This window comes from Macrosteles quadrilineatus, unplaced genomic scaffold, assembly GCF_028750875.1.
Source record: "Macrosteles quadrilineatus isolate MER2022 unplaced genomic scaffold, UCM_ALF_1.0 Scaffold_3__2_contigs__length_128488019, whole genome shotgun sequence".
NCBI classification, from domain to species: domain Eukaryota; kingdom Metazoa; phylum Arthropoda; class Insecta; order Hemiptera; family Cicadellidae; genus Macrosteles; species Macrosteles quadrilineatus.
The window spans coordinates 41008149-41032201 of record NW_026542596.1 but is presented as its reverse complement, the minus strand read 5'-3'; the positions used below and the strand labels follow the sequence as shown (position 1 = coordinate 41032201).

Below are 24053 nucleotides of genomic sequence, written 5' to 3'. Positions count from 1 at the left end.
AATCGGACCATTTTTGCTTGAGTTATCGTGCTAACGGACACATATATATGAATCTGAACGGATTGTAGTTTTGGCCTCTAGGGAGCTCAAAATAAAAAAGTAAATCGGTCCTGGGTCCAGGTCTTACCATGAGTACTACGGTAATAGTTTATTCCCTATACGGGAAATTCGCTAAAATTTGGTATGGCCTACAAATAAAATAATACTCCATTAAGACAGTACTACTTTTTATTTGATAGAAGTATAATTCACCCTATTACCTTTTTATTATATTTTGAAACATTATTATGTTTGACATGATTATGTTGATGTAATTATGCACAAAGTTTAAATTGTGAGCTTGTATTAAAAATATAATAAGTACATATCAAAGTAATTGAAACTTAATAAGTTAATAACTTAACTTAAAATAACTTGTTATAATAACTAACATTGTTCACATCTTACAATATACAATACGAATGTTTTCCCTAATTTATCTTTAAACTAACATTTGAATTATACAAATTTATATTTGAATAATATACAATGATAATTACAATAACAATAAATAAACAAAATAGTACAAAATATAGCTAATCTAACAATAATAAACTAGTAGACCTACGTATTTGCATTTTGATTCTTGTGCAGTATTTTTAAAGAGTCTATTTGTTGAAGTGAAGGTACAATGGTTTTAGCCAAGAGAGCAGATGAGTTGCCAAAATTTAATTAGGATGGAAAAAAATTGAATAAGCTGTCACGGACCAGATGTTCCAAAGAAAATAACCTCAAATCAGACAGTAAATTCTTGTATGTTTACATAAATACTAAAAATATTTTTTAACTAAGCCGCATTTACACGACAGTTGGCAGGTAACTTGAAATACATTAGAGGCAAGTAACCTGCCTGCTGTCCTCCTGTCCTAACTGTCCTTGTGTAAACGCGGCTTTATGTAAGACTGATATTTCAATTTAATTTAAATATTTTAAGTCTCCAAAAGTAAAACTTAAAATGTTAAGTCTGGCTATTATAAATACAACAATTATGTTTTAAAGTGTTTCATATCAATTTGTTTGTGGAGCAAGGCCTTTTCCTCCATTCACTAGTAGATATTGGTTTACCACCTGAAGAAAATTCCTGCAGGTGTCTATGATATTCTGTATTCCTGTAAATGTGGGGGGTGAGCTTCCCCCACCTGATCGCCACAACTGGTTCAAGTCCATTCAAATACGACACAAACTATCTTGTCTAGTTGTCTTTTGAGGTGATGCTGCTGTGTGCAATCACTGATCACTGGGTCAAATAGAAGTCTTCCTCTGTATAAGTCGTCCCTCTGAGTTTCTCCTTCGTCCAAGACTTGAACTTCTCCACAAAGTGATGTGGCAACTCCTTCTTCCAGCCTCCGACTTGTCCCTTCCTGATGAAGGTCAGCTCCGGGTCGTCCTCTGGCATGTCGTGTTTCTCCTTCACCTCCTTGATGAAGTCTTCTCCGTTGATGGCCGGGTTGTTCTTCATGTTGGAGAAGCTCAGATGTTCTGACAACTCTACAATCTGTTCTGCAGTCAATGTCTTCCCCAGGAAATCAGATGTTTGTTGGATAACTGATTTGAGATCCTGAAAGCAAATATATTACGTTGTAAATTCACTTTTACTTCCGAGATCATCATTGGAATGTTTAGTCTTTAGTCAATGGGATAACTCTTTATTATCTTCCCTGTACCAGCAAACCCAAGTACTGATTGAAACTATTATTAAAATCTATACTATAGGCTAATAAAATTGAGGTGGTGTCTGTCTGTCTGTCTGGGCAGCCGTCACAGCTAAAATACTAAACCGATACAGCCAAAATTGGCCAAAGATGGTCCACATATCTAGGAACGTCATAGGCCTATTAACTTCCTTGAGTTCCTCTCGGGATCGCCCCGTGGATGTTAGACAGTTTTGAGGTGAGGTTTTCAAAAGTAAATATTATTTGGTCTCACTCAAAGGAAGCTTTAGGAAATTCTTACCTGACAATGTTTATCTTTGCGTTGACATTTCAATGTTAACAATCCGAACTACTATTTTTTCACAATTTCAGACAGCTGGTGTAATTTTGTAACGATTAGAAGGTACTTAATGTATTTCCCAGTTCGGCTGGGAAAGAGTACCAAAAAGAGCTAGTGATGAAAACTACTATTTTGTGATTACTGTCAAATGTAATACAGTAGTAAGAAAATTAAAAGTTTTTTGTTTTATAAGGCTCAAAATTTAAAGGAAGAAAAAATTTGTAGCAATGTAAGTTTGTATTTGTTGTAATTTTGTTGGAAAGCCAGCTAAACTCTAATCAAATCAAAACATTATCATTGAGCTACAGTTTCTTTGGCCATTGTTAGAACACCAGTATCCAAAATTTAAAGGCTATTTCTACCTTATGTCTATCTCAATTTCAAAATTAACGTGATATAGCTCCAATACCCATGTATACAAGAACCATCCCTGGAAGAAGTTAAGGAAGCAATTCAAAACTTAAAAAATGGAAAAGCACCAGGTGAAGACGATATAGCAATAGAGGTTATGAAACAATGTGGTAAGAATGCTACTAGAGAAATTCATAAACTGATTCAGCGAATATGGAAGAAATGCCTATAGAATGGAGTGAATCTGTAATAATCCCGATCCACAAAAAAGGAGACAAAGAAACTTGTAGCAATTTTAGAGGAATATCCCTACTTAACTCAACTTACAAAATATTGTCTAAGATTTTATTAAACAGAACAAAACCGTATGCAGAAGAATTCATTGAAGACCATCAAACTGGTTTCATCAACGGACGCTCAACAACGGATCAAATTTTTGTGATTAGAGAGATAATATCAAAGTATTGGGAATATAATAAAGAGTGTTATATCCTGTTCATTGACTTTGTAAAAGCTTATGATACCATAAAAAGACCCAAACTCTGGGAAACAATGCAGAAAATTGGAATTCCCGACAAACTGATAAATTTGACAAAGATATGTGTTGAAGGTTCCAAAAGTAAAGTTAAGATAGAAAATGAATACTCAGAAACCTTTTAAACCCATTCAGGGGTTAGACAAGGGGATGGACTTTCACCAATTCTTTTCAATATTGCAATAGAAGAAACCTTAAAAAGCACCAAACATATCGAAGCTGGAATAAACCTCGGATCTATAGTAAACACACTTGCTTTTGCGGATGATGTTGCATTAGTTGCAGAATCAAAAGAGGACCTAGGTAAGCTTACTGAGATTATTATAAGGGAAGCAAATAAGTTTGGACTTAAAATAAGTGAAGAGAAGTCAAAATATCTGAAAGTCGGAAGAACCCAAATTGAAGGAGCTGAACCTTTTAGGGTCAATAACCATAATTTTGAAAGAGTAAACGAATTTAAATACCCCGGAGTCTCAGTTAACTGGAATAACGAAAGAGGGACAGAAATAGAAAAGAGACTGATTGCAGCAACCAAATGTTTCTGGGGCGTATCAAAAATACTTAGTTCAAAAATACTATCCCAAAACACAAAATTAAGAATCTATAAAACTTTAATTCAACCAGTCCTTTTATATGGTTCGGAAACCTGGACATTAACTAAAAATCATGAAAACAAACTTATCATTTTTGAGAACAAAATTTTGAGGAAGATTTTCGGACCTATAAATGAAGAAGGTATGTGGCGAATAAGAAAAAACCGAGAGCTCTGAGAACTGTACAAAGAACCAGACATTGTAGCCATAGTGAAGAGTAGACGACTGAGATGGGCAGGCCATGTAGAAAGAAGGGAAGAAGAAAGTATGCTTAAGAAGATCGCCAATGGACAACCACGAGGCACTCGCCCACTAGGAAGACCGAAGTTGAGATGGAGAGACCAAGTCCAGAAAGACCTACACAGAGTGGGGGCATCTCTTGACATGGCGGCAGACCGGCAGCAGTGGAGGCAACTTGTTGGCGAGGCCAAAAACCTTCTTAGGTTTGAGTGGCCAAGGAGGTAAGGTAAGGTAAGCTCCAATACCCACACTCTAGAATCTGTTACGGTTTTACAGTTTTTTTTTTTTGTTTGTTTCTACCTTCTTAGCAATTCTAGCAACTTATATACTCTCATACAACTGAATGGTATACTTACTCTTTTCATTTCTTCAAACGATATTATCAGGACATGTTCTTGATTTTCCAATTTCTTGTATTCCAATACATGGTTCCAGAAAGGGCTGTAGACCACTGTGCAACAAAACATTAATTTATATCTTGATTTCAGTTGTATAAATATGTTAAGTTTGTTTACTGATACAAATTAACAAAGTTAATATGTTTGTAATTTATAATTATACTCCAACAACAGAAAGAGGAGCACCATTTGCATAAGTTGTTTGAAAAATACACAGATGAGAAGCTGAACACAAAAAAACTTAGTCCACTTGAAAAACGTAAACATAATATGTTTAAGGTTTTCAAATGCACTGTTTCAACATATAATTTCTACATTGAAAAATAACTCAAAACCAATAATTTTGTATAGCATTGTGTGTTAGCTATACTCTGTATGATGGAACCTGTCTTCTGGGGAGCTTTGGTCCCTGAAGTCCTGGGTCCAAATCCCGCAAAATCGACTAATGGATTTTATCTAAGTGATAATGCAGTAACCCCTAGCTCTCTAGACTGGAGTAATGTGAAAAACAATCCCAGGCTTGTGCCTAGTTTCATAGGAAAAAAACCAGATCCTCTCTCTTGACCTGGGAAGTGGCAAACTGTTTAAGGCCTGAGCCAGTATCAGGTAAACAGGGTCAGGAGACAGGTGACATCATATAGACTATAGTTTTCCTCATTTTATACCATATTTTCTATGGGAGTTACTATGTATAATTTTCATAACAATACACTTACATTTATCATTGAGAAATCCCTCCATAAAGGTTTCATATGATCCAACATAACCATTCCAAAGTCGATGGTGGTGGTAATACGAAATGGCAGCATCCATAGGGTTCCTAGTCACATAAATTATCTGTAACAGACAATATCACAATCAGATTAATGTACTTGGTTTTCATAATAATAGAGTAGTTGCCCAGATGATTCACATCAAAATTCAATAGGAAATAACTGTTAACTGTTGTCTGTATTTTGCTGGGATGAGAGACCATTTATTTACCAAAGTAAACAGTATATTATAGTATGTCTAAAATAATTGTGCGGTTGGAATTCAACATATGATTTCCCTATCATGGTAAATCTCCCACTCATTTACCCTTTTCTACACTGAAATCCCCTGTAACAATCATCTGTTTTATATTGCAGACAGGTTTTTAGGAAGCATTTGTTTATTATGATTGAACTACACACATAATAAAACAATAAGATTTATTTTAACAATAAATAATCTACGTATCAATTTTAATTTCACTAAAAGTTTTGTTATAATGTAATATACATAATCCTGGACTAACATTTTTGCTTTTGATGGATTGTTTTAAATACAATTTCAGTTCTGGTAATGTAACTATACATTATTAAATTAGTTAATATCGTGGTAAACTTGTTTAAAAATTCTAAAAGTGATTCTTCACTTCTTTATTTAGTTGTTATTTTAATACCGTCGGTAATAGGAACTTTGTCAATGTCTCTAGCGGAGCCCTAAGGTCAGATCAGGATGAAAACCATTGGGTTATCCTGTTTATGCCTGAGTAATCAGTGTACAACATTAAACTCACTAGGTAAATGACAAGTAAGCATTCAATTTTCTTTTACTGAGGATAAACTAACATAACAAATTGATCATACCATTTTGAATGAACGAGTTATGTTTGGAGATACACAGAAATTAAACCATTTGTATGTAACAGCTATATTAAAGTGTTTGCATTTTTCATCGTTTACTAATTGTATAAATATTTCAAATCCTTAATAATAAAAGGCCAATACGCCTTAGTACACACCAAATAGAAAACAAATCTCGTAAAAACATATAAATTTAATTTGATTTTTAAAACATATATTAAACCACAAAATGAACACAATGGTGTAAATTTAACAAATATTAGTTGTAATGTGGACGTTAAAAAGTACTGGAAAGTAGATATTCACCATCATCTTCGCTTAAGCCATCAGAGTCAGTGTCATACTGCAGATTTATAATAAGTGCTTTTTTAAATAATTGTACACTCTAAAAATTGTATTTTTAGTTTGAATAGTAATGTCTTGGCACCTTTTGGCCATTTCTAATTAACACTAATCAATTAAACACAGACTGAATAATATTAAACTGCAAAAAAATACCATCAGAATAATCACAATGTTGTTTACTACTAAAATGTAAACAAAGTGACAACTGTTGTAAAATTATAAACAGTATGAATCAGCTGTAGGCTAATATGTTGTGGTGGCAGGGGCCAGGGAGAAAACAGGGGAAAACAAATTTGTCCTTCAACCGCACATTAAATTCAGACAGAGTATAGTATAAATATGTGTATATACACAAACATTAACACCTATTCATGCATTTTGTATCATATGTTTTCTCATGCTTGGTTCCGCAATCACGGCGCAAACTGTCAACAAACAACAAAACTGAAAATGAACGAAATTGTCCTCAAAATACAGTCGCGATTAAAAGAGGTCTTATGACCTTTTTGAAATTAAATTTCCATTTATATTTATTTGTATTTCTAAGATTATTCCCAAATTATGGTAAAGTGGTTTGGTTGCTGTGTTTGAAGTTTTTTACTTTGACATCTAGTAGAATTTAAACATCTGCGTCGCACATGTGTTAGTAATCATTTTAAACCATATGTTTAATGTCGAAAACAGTTTAACAGTTTCGTTAATATTAACATTAAAAGCCCAAAAGTGTGCTGCATGGTTTTTTTTATTTTTACTTTCTCCCTCTATACAGTATATGAACAAAGTATTTTTTTATATTTTAGAGTTTGAGATTTGGGGGGATATATCAATTTTGTTTGGGTCCCCCTGAACCCAAAAGGTGGTTTTCGAAGTAATATTTGAGTGTGTGTGTGTGTGTGTGTATGTGTGGATGGTGTACAGAGCTACAGAATACACCTGTTGTCTGATTTTGATGAAATTTAGTATGTGGGTATACCACGGTATCTTCAGGTGTGTTTTTCATATTTTTAATGGTTTCCAAAAAAAAAACACATAATAAGTTAGGTCTGACAAAAAAATTTGATAAAAAAACAGCTAAAAAGATATTGATCAAAACTTTAAAAAATTATTGAAACTTTAGTGATTTCCACAATGAGGACGGTTTTGTAAGTAAGGATAGTTTTTGAGCATACATCCATAGTTTGATTGTACACTGCAATGAGGCTCCTCGCCACTTACTGGTAGGTATCATCGCAAAGCGTACACATCAGCTACAGATCTAAGAATGGTGTTCCTTACAAGTGAACTTAGGACTTGTACGTCTAGTCTAGATTCCAGTCTGAACTGGAAGAATTAACTTAATATTTACCTTGGGTTTCTTAGTCCAGATTTGCTTGGGCAGGAGCTCGACGGGAAGATGGCTCTTGATGAACCTTGGAGACGGGAGTTCCTCCACAAACTGGATGGTGTCTGCAAACAAAACGTGTTCATCCAGGAACTGGGCTTGCTCATCGACTTCTGGCTGTGGGATGATACTGACAGCCCTGTAAAACACAGAAATGGTAAACATCAATTACTGTGGACTGTCATTTACTCAACCTGTAAGTTTGTGTTTATTTTATTCCAGCTAGTGGCGGTACTTGTTTTTGACAGTAGTGTTGGCTAATCAATCGGCACGTTTACTAGGAATGGTGAGGGATCAAAGGATGTTTTTATCTTGAACGTAAATTGGTAAAGGATAATCATCAACTAAAATTATGACTTTTTAAAATAATCATGAGCTTTTTCAAATATTGTGCACCCTACAGTTGGTGAATGTTGACGACATCAGAAGGTGATATAGAAACTACTATAGCGCTCCACACTCGGAGCAGGAATGTTAAGAAACACTGTTTGGTGGGATAGCTTATATCAGCCCATCATGGCCCACATTCCAATGCATTGCTCAACATTCCAGATACTCAGCAAAGTACAACCAGATGGAATTAATTTATCCATGAAGTTTTTATGGTAACTAAAAGAGCCTGGATTCTCTGGATTTTTAGTATAATTTCTTTGAAAGATTTCACTTCTTGACAGTGTACAACTAATTTTTACTAGCAACCTGCGTCACTTAGTGACTTCAAAATCCGTGATATATTTGATATATAGTTGATAAGGTTGAAAAACGATTATTTCTCATCATACCCCTACTATTTGCCTAGCGAGCCCTACTATTTTCATTGCCTGCGCAATCTCTTCGAGGTATCTTAGAAAAATTACAAATACTAATGAAACGTACCATGAAAACACAAAAAAATATAATGTAAGCCCTTTTCTTCTTTACTTTTCAAACAAATAACATTACAATATTTTACTTGAATACCCTAAAACAACAATAAAACATACTGTGAAAACACAAAATCTAACGTAGTCATTTTCTTCTTTACATTTTATACAAATAACATTACAACATTTTAATTTAATGCACTGAAACATCACCAACTACAAATAACCCCATTTTTGTATGGATGTGAACAAAGTTGTATCATGGCCATCTGTTTTGATGTAAACAAATGTAAACTTGAAAAACTTCTGATGGTTGACAACTGAATTCAGCACAAACCATGAAATTTTAAAAGCCTATAGGAAAAAGGGCTATTACAGGATATCACCCAAACCCACAAAAGGCACATCTAGAGGATAAGAGCTTTAAATCGATACGCAATATGCCTATAGAAATAAATATTTAGGGGTCAATTTGCTGCACACAAAAATCTAACAAATTGTTTTAATAATATACTCGTAGACAGAACTTAATTGAATAATATCTTAACCACATAAGCTGAATGAAGTGGTTAAATAATAGTTGGTTCTTGGTTGAGCATCATTCCACTTGGCCCATATGAAAGTGTCACCAGAAAATTACTACCAGTCACTAGTACTTACCTTTTGTACATTCATAATACTGTAAAAGTTAACCTTTTAAAACCGATTGAAGTCGATGAAAAATTTAGATATAACTTATCGATGAATTTACAAACTTTATGTCATTAATAAATGATAACTTCATAAAATAAAGTTCTTTACAGTGGTCACCGATTGTATTCAAATTAAGTATTTTTAGGATAACAGGCTTACCTAAATGGGAAAGAGTCCAATCTGACAAAAGATTCAGTGAGAAAAGTTACACTTTATAATTTTCTCTTCAACTCATAGCCTCCGTGGTTGAAAATGCTGTCAGTGACAGTATATTCTAATAATAATTATTTTGCAAGATTTTACCTCTTTGTATTCGAGTAAGCCTGATACCCTCACAAAAATCCAAATAACATAGTGCCTTGAGAGCTAGGTTTCATCCTTGTAGTAAAAGTAAGGTTAAACTTACTCAAGGAAGGGGAACCGTTGTAGAAGAAGCTTGTCAGACGCGGCATCAAAGTCGCAGTTGTTGCCAATGAGCCAAACCATTTCTTGCGTCCAGGTAGTTCCTGAACAAGACAGAAAAATATTGTACGGATTAATTATTAAAATGTCTAAATACACAAGAAATATATTAGTTTATAAAGGCCGCTTTAGTAAATGGTCCCAGGGACGCAAGTGGTTTTAGATTTGTGGGAAGAGAAAAATTCCCTGACAAGGAAAGGACGAAGGGGGATGAAATGTCTTTCGGCCCTATAGTGCATCAAATGCAAACCGCTGGCGTGTTAGTTTAGTTGTCATACTGCACTGCAAAGGACAGTTTTCAATGCATGTGTTGCTAGGTTAAAGTAATTAGTTTTATTCCTGAAAAGGGGTGGAAAAGGAAACAGCTTTGGCTTAGACTATTGAAAGAGTTAGAATTTCATCCCCATGTTTAAGTTTTAGCCAGTTTTGTTTTGTTTTGTTGTTAATCAAAATGGACAATGTTGAATTGAGACATTCATAAATTGCGCTGGTAGGACTCTTGTTGTGAGCAATAGCATTCATTAGGTCATATCAACTATCTCAGAAATGCAAAATAAGATAGACAATTAATAGAATGTTAACAACACATGTACACTATGCTACTGGCTAATTCAACTGTGTTCTTTTTTGATAACAAATTTTCAAAAGCTGGGTCATGGTTATGACAGTACTATTGAAATACACGCACATTGTAAATGATATCTCTTTATTTTAACACCATAGATGTTTTTAAAGTAATGTTTACAAAAGTAACAATAAGAAGTGTGTACTATTTAATATTTACTAACAGCTGACAATTTAGAATAGAGTAATAGAACAAGATTATGACACTCTCCCTCACTTATTGAGAAGAATATCAACCATTTTCGAACGATAAAGTCTTGTAAGCAACGTGGCTGTCCGTTGTCCTACTGGTCATGGAGAGCGAACTGGAATTTTAACTTCTGCATGCTGGTCTGGTTCAATATGGTCGGGTCTTTGATCAGGATAAGATGGAGTTTGGTTTGGGAGTTTTGGTACATCAAATGGTTTTTCAGGTGCAAATGTTACCATATTTTCTTTAATTACTAGAGTTGGTCTAAGCTGGTTAATGTGTCCCTTGATATTTCTTCCACTATCGAGTGTTACTATGTAATGTCTTTTCCCTAGCTTCTTCTTTATTACTCCAAACTGCCAAACTTGTCTGTTGTTACTGAATATTTGAACTTGCACTCTCTCCCCCTCTTGAATCGATCTGACAGGTTTTAAAACAGGCTGGATATTTGATTTAGGGTGTTGGTAAGGGAAGATGGCATCAAGTTGAATCCTTAGTTTTCTATTGAGGTAGAGTTCAGCAGGGGTTTGGTTCCTAGCTAACGGAGTAGCTCTATAACAGAATAAGATTTTTTTCACCTTGTCTGTCAGGGTTCCAGGTTCTTCAGAAGCTGACTTTAATTTGTTCTTCAGGGTATGTACGTTGCCTTATGCAAGGCCATTGGTCGCTGGGTGCTCAGGGGCGATGAACTTTTGGAATATGCCGTTGATCTTGCAGTAAGCTCTGAATTCTTCACTTGTAAATATTGTAGCATTATCAGAAACTCATTCTTTCGGATACCCATGTGTAGCAAATATCTTGTTTAACAGATTGATTGGGTTTGAAGATGTGGTTGCTTCCTTCAACACTTCGATTTCAGCTCATTTGGATCTTGCGTCAATACAAACAAGAAAATAGTGATTTTCATAAGGCTTGGCATAATCTATATGTATTCGGTCCCAGTTAGGTTAGTTTCAGGTAGGTTCCACGGATGTACTGAAACTTTAGGTGGACTTGCTTTCACTAGGGCGCAACTTTTACATCCTTTAACTAGTCTTTCGATTTCACCGTCAATTCCTGGCCAGTAAACATAGCGTCGAGCGAGTTGCTTCATTTTGGTTATTCCCAGATGAGTTTCATGAAGTTCACTGAGTATTTTGGAGCGTAAAGATGTTGTAATTACAATTCTGTCTTTTCGAAACAAAGATACCGTCAAGTAGGGTGTATTCTGAATCAGTAGATTTGTTTTTCAGGGTTTGAACTATTACATTAATTTAATGGTCTTTTGCGGTCTCTTCTTTGATTGTCATTGAAGTTATTTCACAGTTGAATACTTGAAAAAGTGATTGGGAATAAAGCTGGTTCACCTCTTCCCCGATTTGTTGATCTGTTGAACTAGTGCATGTTTTGACTGAAGATCTTGATGAACAATCTACATTTTGATTGCTAACTTACTTCCCTTCTTGAATCGATAGATGTAATCAAATGAGGAATGAAGCGTTTCGCAGTAGTCGAGCTAACGTCATCTAGGTAGAGCTTTATTTTTGTGAAAAATTCTTGTCAATGGTTCGTTGTCTGTAACTAAAATGAACTTCTTTCCAAGTAGATAGTTGTAGAAATGGTTCACACTAAAGATTATCGCCAATGCCTCTCGATCAAGTTGACTGTAGTTCATTTCACTCAGATTCAAAGAACGAGACGCGTATGCTATCGGATGTTCTACTCCTTCGATTTCATGACTTAGTACAGCTGTGACACCTGTAGGACTAGCATCAGTTCTCAGGATGAGGTTTAGGTTAGGGTCACTCTGTCACTGCAGAGTTCTGATTTGAGTTTTAGAAATGCAGATTCACAAGTAGCTGTCCACATCCATGGTTCTGATTTCTTCAATAGACATCTGAGTGGAAATGACAATGTAGAAAAATCTGGTACAAATCTTGAGTAGTATGTAACCATACCCAAAAATCTTTTGAGTTCTTCGACGTTGTGTGGACGCGGCATATCTTGAATAGCTTGAACTTTGGATGGAGACTTGCTGATTTTGTCATGTTGAACAGCATGACCAAAGTATTCCACTTTTTCAGTAATAAAAGTGCATTTATTTCTGTTTACATGCAAGTTGTAGTTAGATAGTATGTTGAAGACATGCTTGTAGGTTTAAAAGGCACTCATCAAATGTGTTTCCATGAACGATGATATCGTCAAAATAGGCTTCTGTTTTCTTTAGTCCCATGAGGATTTGAGATATGATCCAATTGAATTCGGCTGGAACAGTTTTAATTCCAAAACTGAGTCTGTTGATCCTGTATGTACCTCTGTGTGAAAAATAGTTTGAATTTTGCCACTGTCTTCATCAACTTGCAGGTGTAAATAAGCTTTAAATAAATCAAGCTTACAAAAGTACTTGGAGTTTCTCAGGCTGTTGAGCACATCATCGATGCGACGTATTGGATGATTTTCTTGTACTAATCTGTCATTAACCCCACACTTGTAGTCAACGTAAAGGCAAATTCCGCCGTTAGGTTTGGGTATTGCAGCAAGAGGTGATCCCCAATCCGAAGTTGTGACGTTGGAAATGATTCCTTCATTATTTAAAAATGTAAAATGTCATTATTTCAGTTTTTACTAGTCGCCAAAAAGTGTTGTTACCGTACTATTTAAATACACACACATTGTAAATAAGAGATATCATTTATCTTATACTAGCTGTACCCGCGGGCTTCGCCCCGTTTAACTTCATAAGTATTCGCATGGCTCATTCACGCCCTGGTTGAAGTTTGTTCGCTACGCTCACTCACCTTTAGGTTGGAGCTCGTTCGCTGCGCTCACTTGCCTTCAGGTTAGCTCGTTCGCTACGCTAACTCGCCTCCAGGTTGAAGTTCGTTCGCTACGCTCACTCACCTTTTGGTTGGAAATTAGCTGTTGTCATATATTAAAAAAAATTAATAGTGCTGCACCCTGTTGGTAATCCTTTTAACTTTTATGCTATTGAACATCATAGAACAGAACCAACTTGTTTAATTGAAACAGCTGTTAAGATTCATTAATTCCTTTTAAATATGAAAAATCATAAGATTAACATGGGGAACTACAGAGCCACTGGGGCGGAGCCCGAAAGGGTTTTTGAGATAAGAATATGCTTTAATGTTAATCGGGAATGTGAGCTATCATCATGCCAAATTTCAGCCCAATCCGTCCAGTAGTTTATGCGTGATTGAGCAACACACACACAAACACACACACAAACATACACACAAACATACACACAAACTCACAAACTTTCAGATTTATAATATTAGTAAGATATCTCTCTATATCATTAAATTTTAAACCATATATGTTTTTAATGTAATGTTTACAAAAGTAACAATAAGAAGTGCATACTACTGTATTTAATATTTACTAACAGCTGACTATTTAGGATAGAGTAATATAACAAGATTATGACAGTCATATAGATGGGTAAAAAAGTGGTGGAAGAACCCGGGAAAAGTATGACTTAAACCATTGACTCTTGGATAATAGTCAAAGCTTAAACTGCCTAAATTTTGTGAACAGACTATAGTCAGTACAAAGCAGTCACATTCAACACTCATCTTTGCTTTTTTATTTGATAAAACACACCTCAATGTGTCAGCGTCACATCAATCTTATTTTAATTTACTTCTCGACACTCACCACATTTGGGGTATGAGATGACCCAAGTGTCGTCAGGGCGCACCTCAAAGTCTCGTAGACGTTCAGCGTACAGTTTGAACTCCTCGGGCATGGCAGTGCCTGGGGGCGACACCATCACACCCGCCATGGGCATCAGCCCAGGGCGACACGATGCCCGCAACTCTTCACTCAGGTCATCATCCAGCGGCTTGAAATCTGTCGGCTTCATCTGAGACAAATATTAATTATTTTCTATGGCACTATCCTAACTAACACATAAAGCTAGAAGTTAAGCTGAGTCGCTGCAGAAACTAGCGACTTTTAAAAAATTATCGTATACACTTTTTTTAGGTTCATTTAGTCTTAGAAAAAGGTTTACCACTGTTAAAGTAAAACATATTTTTTTCATACTTTTTGGAGTTTTTTGAAATTTTTTTGTCGGGGAAAATTTGGGTTTTTAAATCTCTTATAACCTGTTAACTACTGAACCAATTTTATTGTTTGATATCTCATTTTGAAGAGCAAAAGAAGTACTAACTTTTTGTTCATAAGATTTATTCTCAATTAGTTTATAAGTTATAGCTTCATATATAATTTTAAAAAATCCTATGTAGCCTAATTAATTTTTTAAATTATTGTTACCTTTTGGTGAGACCAAACACCATACATTATTTGTTTTACCAACAATATAAATATGAAACAATATTAACAGTTGTTTCCAATATATTACAATTTCATCACAAATACACCCATATATCACACACTATGGTCACGAAACGCCTGGTACTGAGTTGCTAATTTCAAACCTCGTTCCAGGAGAGCAGCTGGATCGACGATCCAATCCAGACCCAAAACCTCGCTTGCATGAAAGAGATTGTAGGGTGAGTACTACAACCACTCCGGTACCTACCCAGAAACCATGTGGATGGTAAGAGGTCCTCCAAAATAAATGCTTTACCTATGTTTTGTTATAGTTTGTATGATGGACCTGTCTCCAGTCTCCTGGCCCATCTATCTACTTGGGGACTGGCCAGACCCAGGCAGACGAAGGGCTAAGAGAACGGTTGACAGGTTCTATCATACAGACTATAGAGTTGTTCTTTTTAGGTGTTGGTAGAGTTGCACACGTAATCTCCCCTCCCGACCCTGGCTTTTAAGAAATGGTCCTACAGCGAAATAACCAGCGAATCTTAAACTTAGTCTCCTTTATTTATGCCTATCCTAAATTCATCTGCACCCTGGTTTGTCAAGCTCGCTTAAATCTAATCTCAATTTCCTAATAAGAATGAAGAAACAGTTTGTTTTGATGTTTGAAATGACAAAATTACCCGCCGTTTGAGTCACGTGACCCTGGAGGATATCGGGAAATGACATTGGCCCTGAGTTTCAATTCCGGAATTCCCTAACCTTGAAGCGGTCGTTGCTGTGGTTACTGGTTAGTCCACCTGACTCTACCACTAATAATACATGCTGCTGGATATCATATAAATAGTGTAAACATACTCCATTGTATTCATCCAAGGATTAGCTGAAGACAATTTTTAGGTTAGCTCCGTCCAGTATAAAGAGGCTGTTTTGTTTTAACTTTTTGTTATGTAATCCACATCTTCTTAGCAAAGTCCAATATGGCGAAAAATAAAACAATTATCACGGGTTCATAACAAAATGTGGAACTCTTTGTTTCCATTGTACCATCGTCCACATGGACTTTTAATTGATAAGTTTCAGCATAAAAAGTGCATAATCGTTTGGCGTTTTATAGTGCTGATACCGTACCATTGACTTTTGGATAACGAAGTCTAATCCAAGTTGAAGTTCTATCAATTGACAAAGGTATGTTAATGCATACACAGTACGGTAATGTTACAAAAACATACTGCTACTGCTATATTTATCCATAGACAAAAAGAATTTATGATTTATCGTCCTTATGGATCAGCTGAACATAAGTTTTAGAAGAATCTCTGGCCGGTATTATGTTACAGTGCGTGTATATGTTTACTGTTTATTTCTTGTTATGCTACCAACCTCAAACAGTTGTGCGAAAATAATACAATCTTTCAAATAGTAATGCATACATTGTAACGTTTATTATGAAATGGAAACATTTAGTAGACTAAATGGTTAGCTCGCATAGCCTCCTCTACAAAGCCGTGGGGACAAAAGTGGCAACACCGCAATGCCGGCCTACTGATACAGCTGTTTGAAGTGTCTGTGCAATGTTTATGTTTACACTTGTTTCTGCTATTACCATGGCAATATACCGGCCGGTGCAACGTTGCCATACAGCAACACCGCGGCCTTGTATTAGAGAAGGTTGTGATTAAAAGGAATGTTTCTGCTGGTCGAAGCAAAAGCTTATTTACCAACTGATCACGACAAAAGTTTTCAAACTTTTGTGTGTCCTCTAACTTTACCACGAAACCGTAGACCTACACCTTATAGGATAAATATGTAGTCAACACCAAACTCTCTAAACGCAACCGGACATAATACAAAATAAGCTTCCGATTTTACAATAGGATAAGAAGATTAATAAGTATCCAAGTTCAAGTGTGCTAAGTCAATATTTCCACCTGAGACAGCTAAATGCTTTTGTACAACTTGAATCGTATTACTGCTGGGAAAGTTTATGCGAACAGTAGCTGAATGACGCAATATTTGTTGAGTTTGCAGGAAGAAGATGTCCTTGACTTTTAATTGAACAGTATGTTGCCCTTGAGACATACCTGTGGTCTGATAAACTTATTGTACAAGCACAGACCTCCAGACGCTGGTATGTCGGGCGCAAGGATCAATGTTTATAAAGGATTCTGGGGTTGACGTTGTCACCGGGTATACAAGTGAAAATATGCAGGTCCGTGAGGACCGGTGAACATTAAGATATACAGCTGATCCATATGGATGATTAATCTCATGTTTAATCAATTCTTTTGTTTTCAACGAAATGGTTTTAATACCTTTGATTGTTTTTTTCTGTCTGTCACAAGTGACGCGTTTTGGGTGGGTTGTCAAACAAAAATAATCTATGGTATTTAAAAACTAATAAATTCAACATATATAAACATGATCACCACTTTTAGATGTTTCATCCTAAGGATTTGAAAAAAAACTCAAGCCAGTTTAAAAGTATGTTGCAGCCGGTTAGGAAGTTTAGTCGTTAACTATTTTTTTCTTATTATTAAACTACTTATGTTGAAGCTATTTTAACTGTAAAAATATGTTTGTAAACTATTGCATGTACTCACTACTCAAGTAACATAACTGTAGAGTAATGCACACCCAAATATACCTAACCTTTTAGTCGACATTTAGTGCATTCAATCTTAACTAATATGAACAAATCAAAACCTATTCGTACTTCTTTTGCTAGGTTCTAGCTTGGAACTGTTCCTATCAGGGTGGTTCGCTAAACCTAAGAGGGCTGCAGCGTTATCACATATATAAAATCCATTAGTGATTGGTGTGATTTGAACCCGTAAAATAGGGCCAGCTCGATCCATATCGTACTTCTTATTTTAGAATAGGATGGGGAATCTACTTGTGAAATGATAAATCAAAGAAAACTATATAGTTACAACCAGGGTTTGGACCGTTCACAATCAATACAGCTGTGTTGTGAATTAGTTTGTTTAAAGTAGATTCATTTTCTTTGTTTTTGTGTTTTAAAGCTGTATTGTGTTTGAATGGGCAGCCTGTCCCTGATAAATTGGGCTTTAAATACCGTGAATGATCCTGACTGATGAATCAGCTGATCTTAGTCAGTGCTATAAATCTCACTCCATTCTACCCTGATCTTTCACTCATATTTGGGTTAAAATACGTACCTAAGTGGTGTCTCCATCTCAATTGATTGGCTAGTGACACTTTATTCACAACAGCTAAATAAAAACGGAAGATTTGAATTTAGAGTAAACCTATTGTTTCTGTATTGGAGTTAAGTCCGTTCTCTTGAAATTGAAGTAAAATCGACAACGGCTTTTAAACACTCACGAAATGAATAATGAATCTTCATTGGCAAAAACACTCACCATACAAACAAGCATACACATAATAAACAGTATACATAAAACAAACAAGCAGCATACACAGAACAATGTAAAGCACGATCAATAACAATATTTCGTTTTCAGCATAACAAAGTTCATTTAGATTGTGGTTTGTGGTACATTTGTCTACATTTTATTATTAGAGGTTTACTCATTCTTGGAAGTTTCTCAACAGTTACAATTGGCAGTCATGTATAATTTCAGTTGATGTATTGTTTACAAAGATTTCTCACTACCATTATTAAAGACGTTATGAACATTCATTGTATCCGTTATAGTTATCCCACACGACAAAATAGTTTTTGACATAATATAATTGATTTTAATCCAAATTTGTGAGATGTTAAACGTTTGAATCTAGTTCTAAGTATTCTGCCGTACCCTAGTTTTAGTACCCACTATATTTTTATCTGCATTAAAATTATTCATAATTTACATAATTAGTTTTTACGTGAACTTAATGCAATTTTGAACAAATTGCAAAACACCAATATAAATCAACACAACAAAAAATTAACGAACGATTGTGTGTGATCTGAGTTTGTGAGTGTCTGAATACGAAGAGTCCTGGATATCACCAGACAATAAATAAATATGAGTAAAGCCCAAAACATTTTCACAAAATGATACCTCACCTAAAAGCATGGCATTTAAAAAATAAACAAAACAGACGATTGAAACCCACAGTAATCTTAGTGATTGTATGCATTGTACTCACTGTAGTGTTTGAGGTGGACAGTCCGAGTATCACTCACAGACTGGCTATCTGTGGTCTCCTCCGGTGCATTTCCTCTGCAAGGTTGTCCGGCTCAGGCTATAGTGGCTGTGAAGGGCTAGGTCGCGGCCTGCAACAGTTGCCGTTATGTCATAGGTGTCGTAAATATTAAGGGCGTAACTAAACAAATGGACGTTGTATGTATGTTAACGATATTAATCCGATTGTTCTCCCCTTTTTTCTGTATCTGTAATGTGCCTTTATACCTTTTTAATAATCTTTCAAATAATGCCTTGGCGTGGCCATGGCGACCAATAAACCCATAGGGCCCATTTTAAATCTCTAAAAATTAATTTAACGTAGAGAAAAGCCTTTTAGTCCGATTTTTACAATTTCAGTTCTCCACCTTACCATAGTGGGTTACTATGACTGTCCTAAATTTCATGCGGTTCGCTTCCGTTCATAAGGAGTATGTGGAAAACAAAAGCAGGAGTTTATTATTAGAGCTTCTCTCAGTAAGTGGATATTGTGAGTGTGCTATACAAAATTGGAATTAGATGTTCTAGGTGGCGTTCGCAGAGGCATCCACAAAATTGAGTGGAGTCAGCTGGTTTCATTTTATATTTTTGTCGACCTTCTCCATCGAACTTCACAATTCTTTTTACCTACAGTTTTAAGTGAAGGCAACATTTGTGTAGAGATAAATATTGGGGTAGTTAGATTGGCTAAACATAGTTTTGTAATGAAGGGGAGTAAAAACACAGAGATGTCATTTTAGTCCTTCTCGAAGACGTGCATTTACATTTTAAGTTTAAAACTTCTGGGTTAGTCATACACTTTTTCACAAACAGTGTCCAGCTAGTGATAGCCTAGAAATCAACCCTTACAGTTTCGGATTCTACCATTTTGGCTACTGATAACTGCATAAGAGGACTTCAAGAGGACTGTAATGGTGATTATTTAAGCGAAAACACGAAATATATATCACTCTCTTAAATCTGAGACCTTCTTAACTACTAAAACTAGATGAACTAGATGAATACTCGGTAAAACAATTTAACAAGTTTTTTTTACAATACCAAATGTATTGATTGACTTAAATGAATTATTGTGAATTGACTTTATTTTGATTTTAATGAATGTGAACATTTTAAAATCAAAAATGTTACAGAAGTTACATTTACATTCGCGTTGATTCCAGCGTAACCGATGTGTTACACGTTAATAATTTTTATAATCAATCGGGAAGTAATAAAAAAAACGAAGATTAATCCGTCGAGTTTTTGCCATCTATGTATAAAACTAACATCGTGTTAAAGTAACATCATGTTAGTTTTATACATCGTTGGTTTTGGCTAACATTTTTGTGCGTCCTAGTGGCCCTTGTTGATCTTGATAAGACCGAACTATTTGCTAAAGCGGCATTTCAAACATATCATAAAATCCACAATTGTTCAATGAAACGTGTGTATGGATTATATGTAGTATGGTTTTCATTCAAACTAATTCATAACTTTTTTCATGAAAACTAATATTAAAAATTAAATTGTTCTCAATTATCCTATCGCATAAAAGACACAATATCAACTAAGACGCTAGTATTAAAAAAGCTGTATGTACTACCATGTAAACACGTCAACTTTGTTCGCATTGAAACACGTGGTTCTGTTCTTGTAAAACCCCACAAGATTCACATACTAATTATTCACAAACCAATAATTCATCTCTAATATACTGGCTCCTAAAAAGATTACATAAGCTTTTCCCAAGTAAGCTTTGAACATTTCAAACACAACTTCAACTGTTCATTTTGTTGGATGGATCGTAAGCAAACATGTTTGTTTATTATTCAAAATGGAACTGTCAATAACGTCCAAACTAGATGTTAAGGCTCTATGTATGAGAATAAGATTCAAGCTAGTGTCTTCATTTGATTATATTTATGATCCATAACAATTTCTGTTCTAACATCTGTGGAATAATGCTATAAAAATATCTTATATCTTGATCTACTGAATTTAAAAGTCAACCACTGATCTTATGCCTTTGTTTATATGTCAAATACGATTTCCATGAGGATTATATTGAATCTTTGAGACCCCGTGGGGCGGATTCCTGAGAGATATTGTGCCATATATGTGTTGGCACTCACCGATATGGTCTTTATCACCATGCAAAATTTGAAAACGATCGCTTCAGACATCTAGGAGGAGTTAGCGTATTACGAAATGCATAAGAGTCGACGTATAAGAGCTTCGCTCGCTCCGTTTAATAATCCCCATTTTCTACCTAGGTGTCATAAGGTAGCGTATAAACAAATGGATATTGTAAGTTTGCAATACAAATTCGAAATAAGATGTACCATCCCCCATTTTGTACCTAAATGCCATGAATTTTATAAACCGCTCAAATTTTAATTAAATATTTCACCCTTATTTAAGGGTGGATTTTGCATCGTGTGGTTTCCTCGTTAATTTCAATACCAGAAGAGGACACCAATAGTTTGAATGGTTCTTTGTTTTGTTGAAATCTTACTAATATTATAAACTAGCTGTGTGCCCGTTCTACGCACGGGGATCTTATCGTAGTCAGTTAATACCTTGTTATATTAAGCACAGCAGTTGGTTTACATACTTTCAGATATGCTGACAAAACTATTATATAAACCTTCGCAGCTACAGTATCTGACAGTTTCAAGCCAAAACTAATGTTTCGCAATTAAATGTCACCCGGATCTTGTTGGTCCATATGTTAAATCCAATGATTAAACTAAAAAATGCTTTATAGATCTATGAGGCATAGCTCTGAGGTAGGCCTATAATTGAAATTTACTTTCCACAATGGTTAAAAGTATTTAAGGTACTACCTCAACCTCACAATTTAACACTTTATTTGTGTTGACATTTTCATTATCAAGGTGGTCTTGTCCTTTCCGTGAAACACTGAGAAATTAGATCATTAATGCGTTACCAACCGACATACACAAACAAATACACAGAACTTAATTAGGGAATTTGCTATGCTTTAAGCATAACAAAGTGCATATAAAATTATTATTTGAAATCTTTGTTAATGTTATAAAACGTTATCATATCAATTTATATTTGCTTGGACCGAAGATGACCCGAAATGCTGTCGAAATGCTACATGAATCGGCTTGCTATATGAAATGAAGTACTATAGACGATTTAGATTGGTAATTTATAGTAAAAATTACCAAAATAGGCCACGAACTATTGATACATAAACAACGTTTAAAGCGTATTAACATTTCATGATGGTTTGCTGAATAAATGTTTTACTAAAATGCGTTATCGTTTTCTTAGCATAAACTAACATTTTGGAATCCAGACAGAAAAAGCAAAACTTATACAGTTAAGACATCTATTAAATTGAATACGCCTGTAATAAATAAGATGCAACACCAACGATAACTAATTTGTAAATTACAGTAATGTGTGTTGGCACGTAAAAATGATTCTTGCTGCTACTACCGGTTCAAAGGAAAAGAACCAGTACTAAAAACCAACGTTTACGGTTAAGAACTATAGTACATCCGACCAATTATATGCGTTAATAAAGGTTACTGATCTCTTGGTTTTGGATTTTCTCGTAAAAGGTTATCGGCAATCAAAGTTATTTTCCATTAATTCCTTCATTTGTAAACAACTTTTAAAACTTATCTGTGTCAGTTTGAAAACAAAACAATCTTATACAACAACTTTTTGTTATTTAATAGATTACGTATTCCCTAAACAATGATTGGTATATCTCTTAACATTAGAAGGAAATGTGATTAAAATCACACAACGTTGGGGTTTTGGAAGTTTTTAATTTTATTTCTTAAGTAGGTAGGCCGTGTATTCTAGGGAAAAGTACCGGTATCAAAAATCGTCGACGAAAAAGGTTGTTTTAATTGGGTAGGCGTACGTACCCAAGAGATGGGCTACGGGCCTATTATTGTATGGTATTAGTATGGTCCAGCGATTGCATCACACGGTGAGTAGGAACTATTGACTATATATATAGTCAATGGTAGGAACAGAAAGTGACACATTGGAAAATCGAGTTTAGCATCATCCGTAAACCTCTGTTACAATCACCCACTGCAGTTGTGATTTTTTACTTTACACTTTACACAACCGCCATTGAAGCACCGTCAATGAGTGGAAACATTGTTTCTAAGCTATTGTCGACGATCATTACTAAATTTCCCAGCCGTATACAACACTGATTCAAGTTCTTCTTTCTGGTTATCAAAACTCAAGAACAATTATATACACAAAGAATCTCTGGTTCCTGACCTGGATGATGCCTAGTTATTTAATTTAATTTACGGTTAAACTATATTATTCCACTTGCGGTTAATTAAATCCATTATGTAAGAAACACGTTTTTAATCTCGCTTGGATGGGACTTGCCTTCAAAACGTGATCGGAAATGGTTGCGGTATTTGTAAACAACATTTGTCAACATATCAGTGACAGTTAGAAGAAATAATCTTGATCCGAACAGCTGTTCGTTATTTTATAGATGATTATGTGATAAAAAAAAATAGGATGAAAACTTGACAAAAATCGCACAAAACTGCATTTTTGAACGTCCGGAATTTTATTTACAAATTAGTGAGGCCATATTTTAATGGCTAAAGACACTCTCGCCAATCCAGTGAATACATTAAAATGACTTGGATCTTGATAGGTATTCTCGTTTTCCTGGAGAAGATTGCGTAAAATGCCATCTTGAGTGTTACAGAAAGACAGACAGACAGACAGAAATTTAGATGAGACTTTTTTCGGCTTCTTTAATGTATAAAACGTAAAAATAACTAAAAATTTATGATTCTGAGCAATGTACAGACAAAACTCTAATTTTATTTATATAGATGTGAAAGTTTGTGTGTTTGTTTGTTTGTGTGTTTGAAGTTCAATCACGCATAAACCACTGGACGGATTGGCCTTAAATTTGGCATGATGATAGCTTACATTCCCGATTAACATATAAGCATATTCTTATCTCAAAAATCCTTTCGGGCTCCGCCCCAGTGGCTCTGTAATTCCCCATGTTAACCTTATGAGTATTCACTTTTAAAGGGAATTAAAGAATTTAGTCAGCTGTTTCAACTAAAAAAGTTGGTTCTATGATATGGAAAAGCATTAAAAAATTTTAAGATTTACCAACAGGGTACAGCACTATCTTTTTGCATTTATGAAAACAGCTAATTTTTAACTAAGCAGCAACAAAAAACTGTGATTCGCAATGAGAACTGCCAAAGTAGGATAGCACCACACAGTTATGTTTACAGTTATGTTTATGTTTTTCATTTCATGAATAATT

The 24053-nt window shown here is 35.0% G+C and overlaps 1 protein-coding gene across 1 annotated transcript; it reads right to left on the bottom strand.

The window, feature by feature from the left end:
* Window positions 1–210: 210 nt before the first annotated feature.
* Window positions 211–18845, bottom strand: LOC128990510 (luciferin sulfotransferase-like). Its single transcript, XM_054412886.1, has 7 exons — window positions 18720–18845; window positions 13974–14181; window positions 9447–9546; window positions 7449–7623; window positions 4865–4985; window positions 4107–4201; window positions 211–1597 (listed from the first exon to the last, which is right to left on the bottom strand). Exons 2-7 carry the CDS (start codon window positions 14179–14181, stop codon window positions 1274–1276), a joined length of 1023 nt encoding a protein of 340 aa, XP_054268861.1. The 5' UTR covers window positions 18720–18845; the 3' UTR covers window positions 211–1273.
* Between the last annotated feature and the right edge of the window lie 5208 nt (window positions 18846–24053).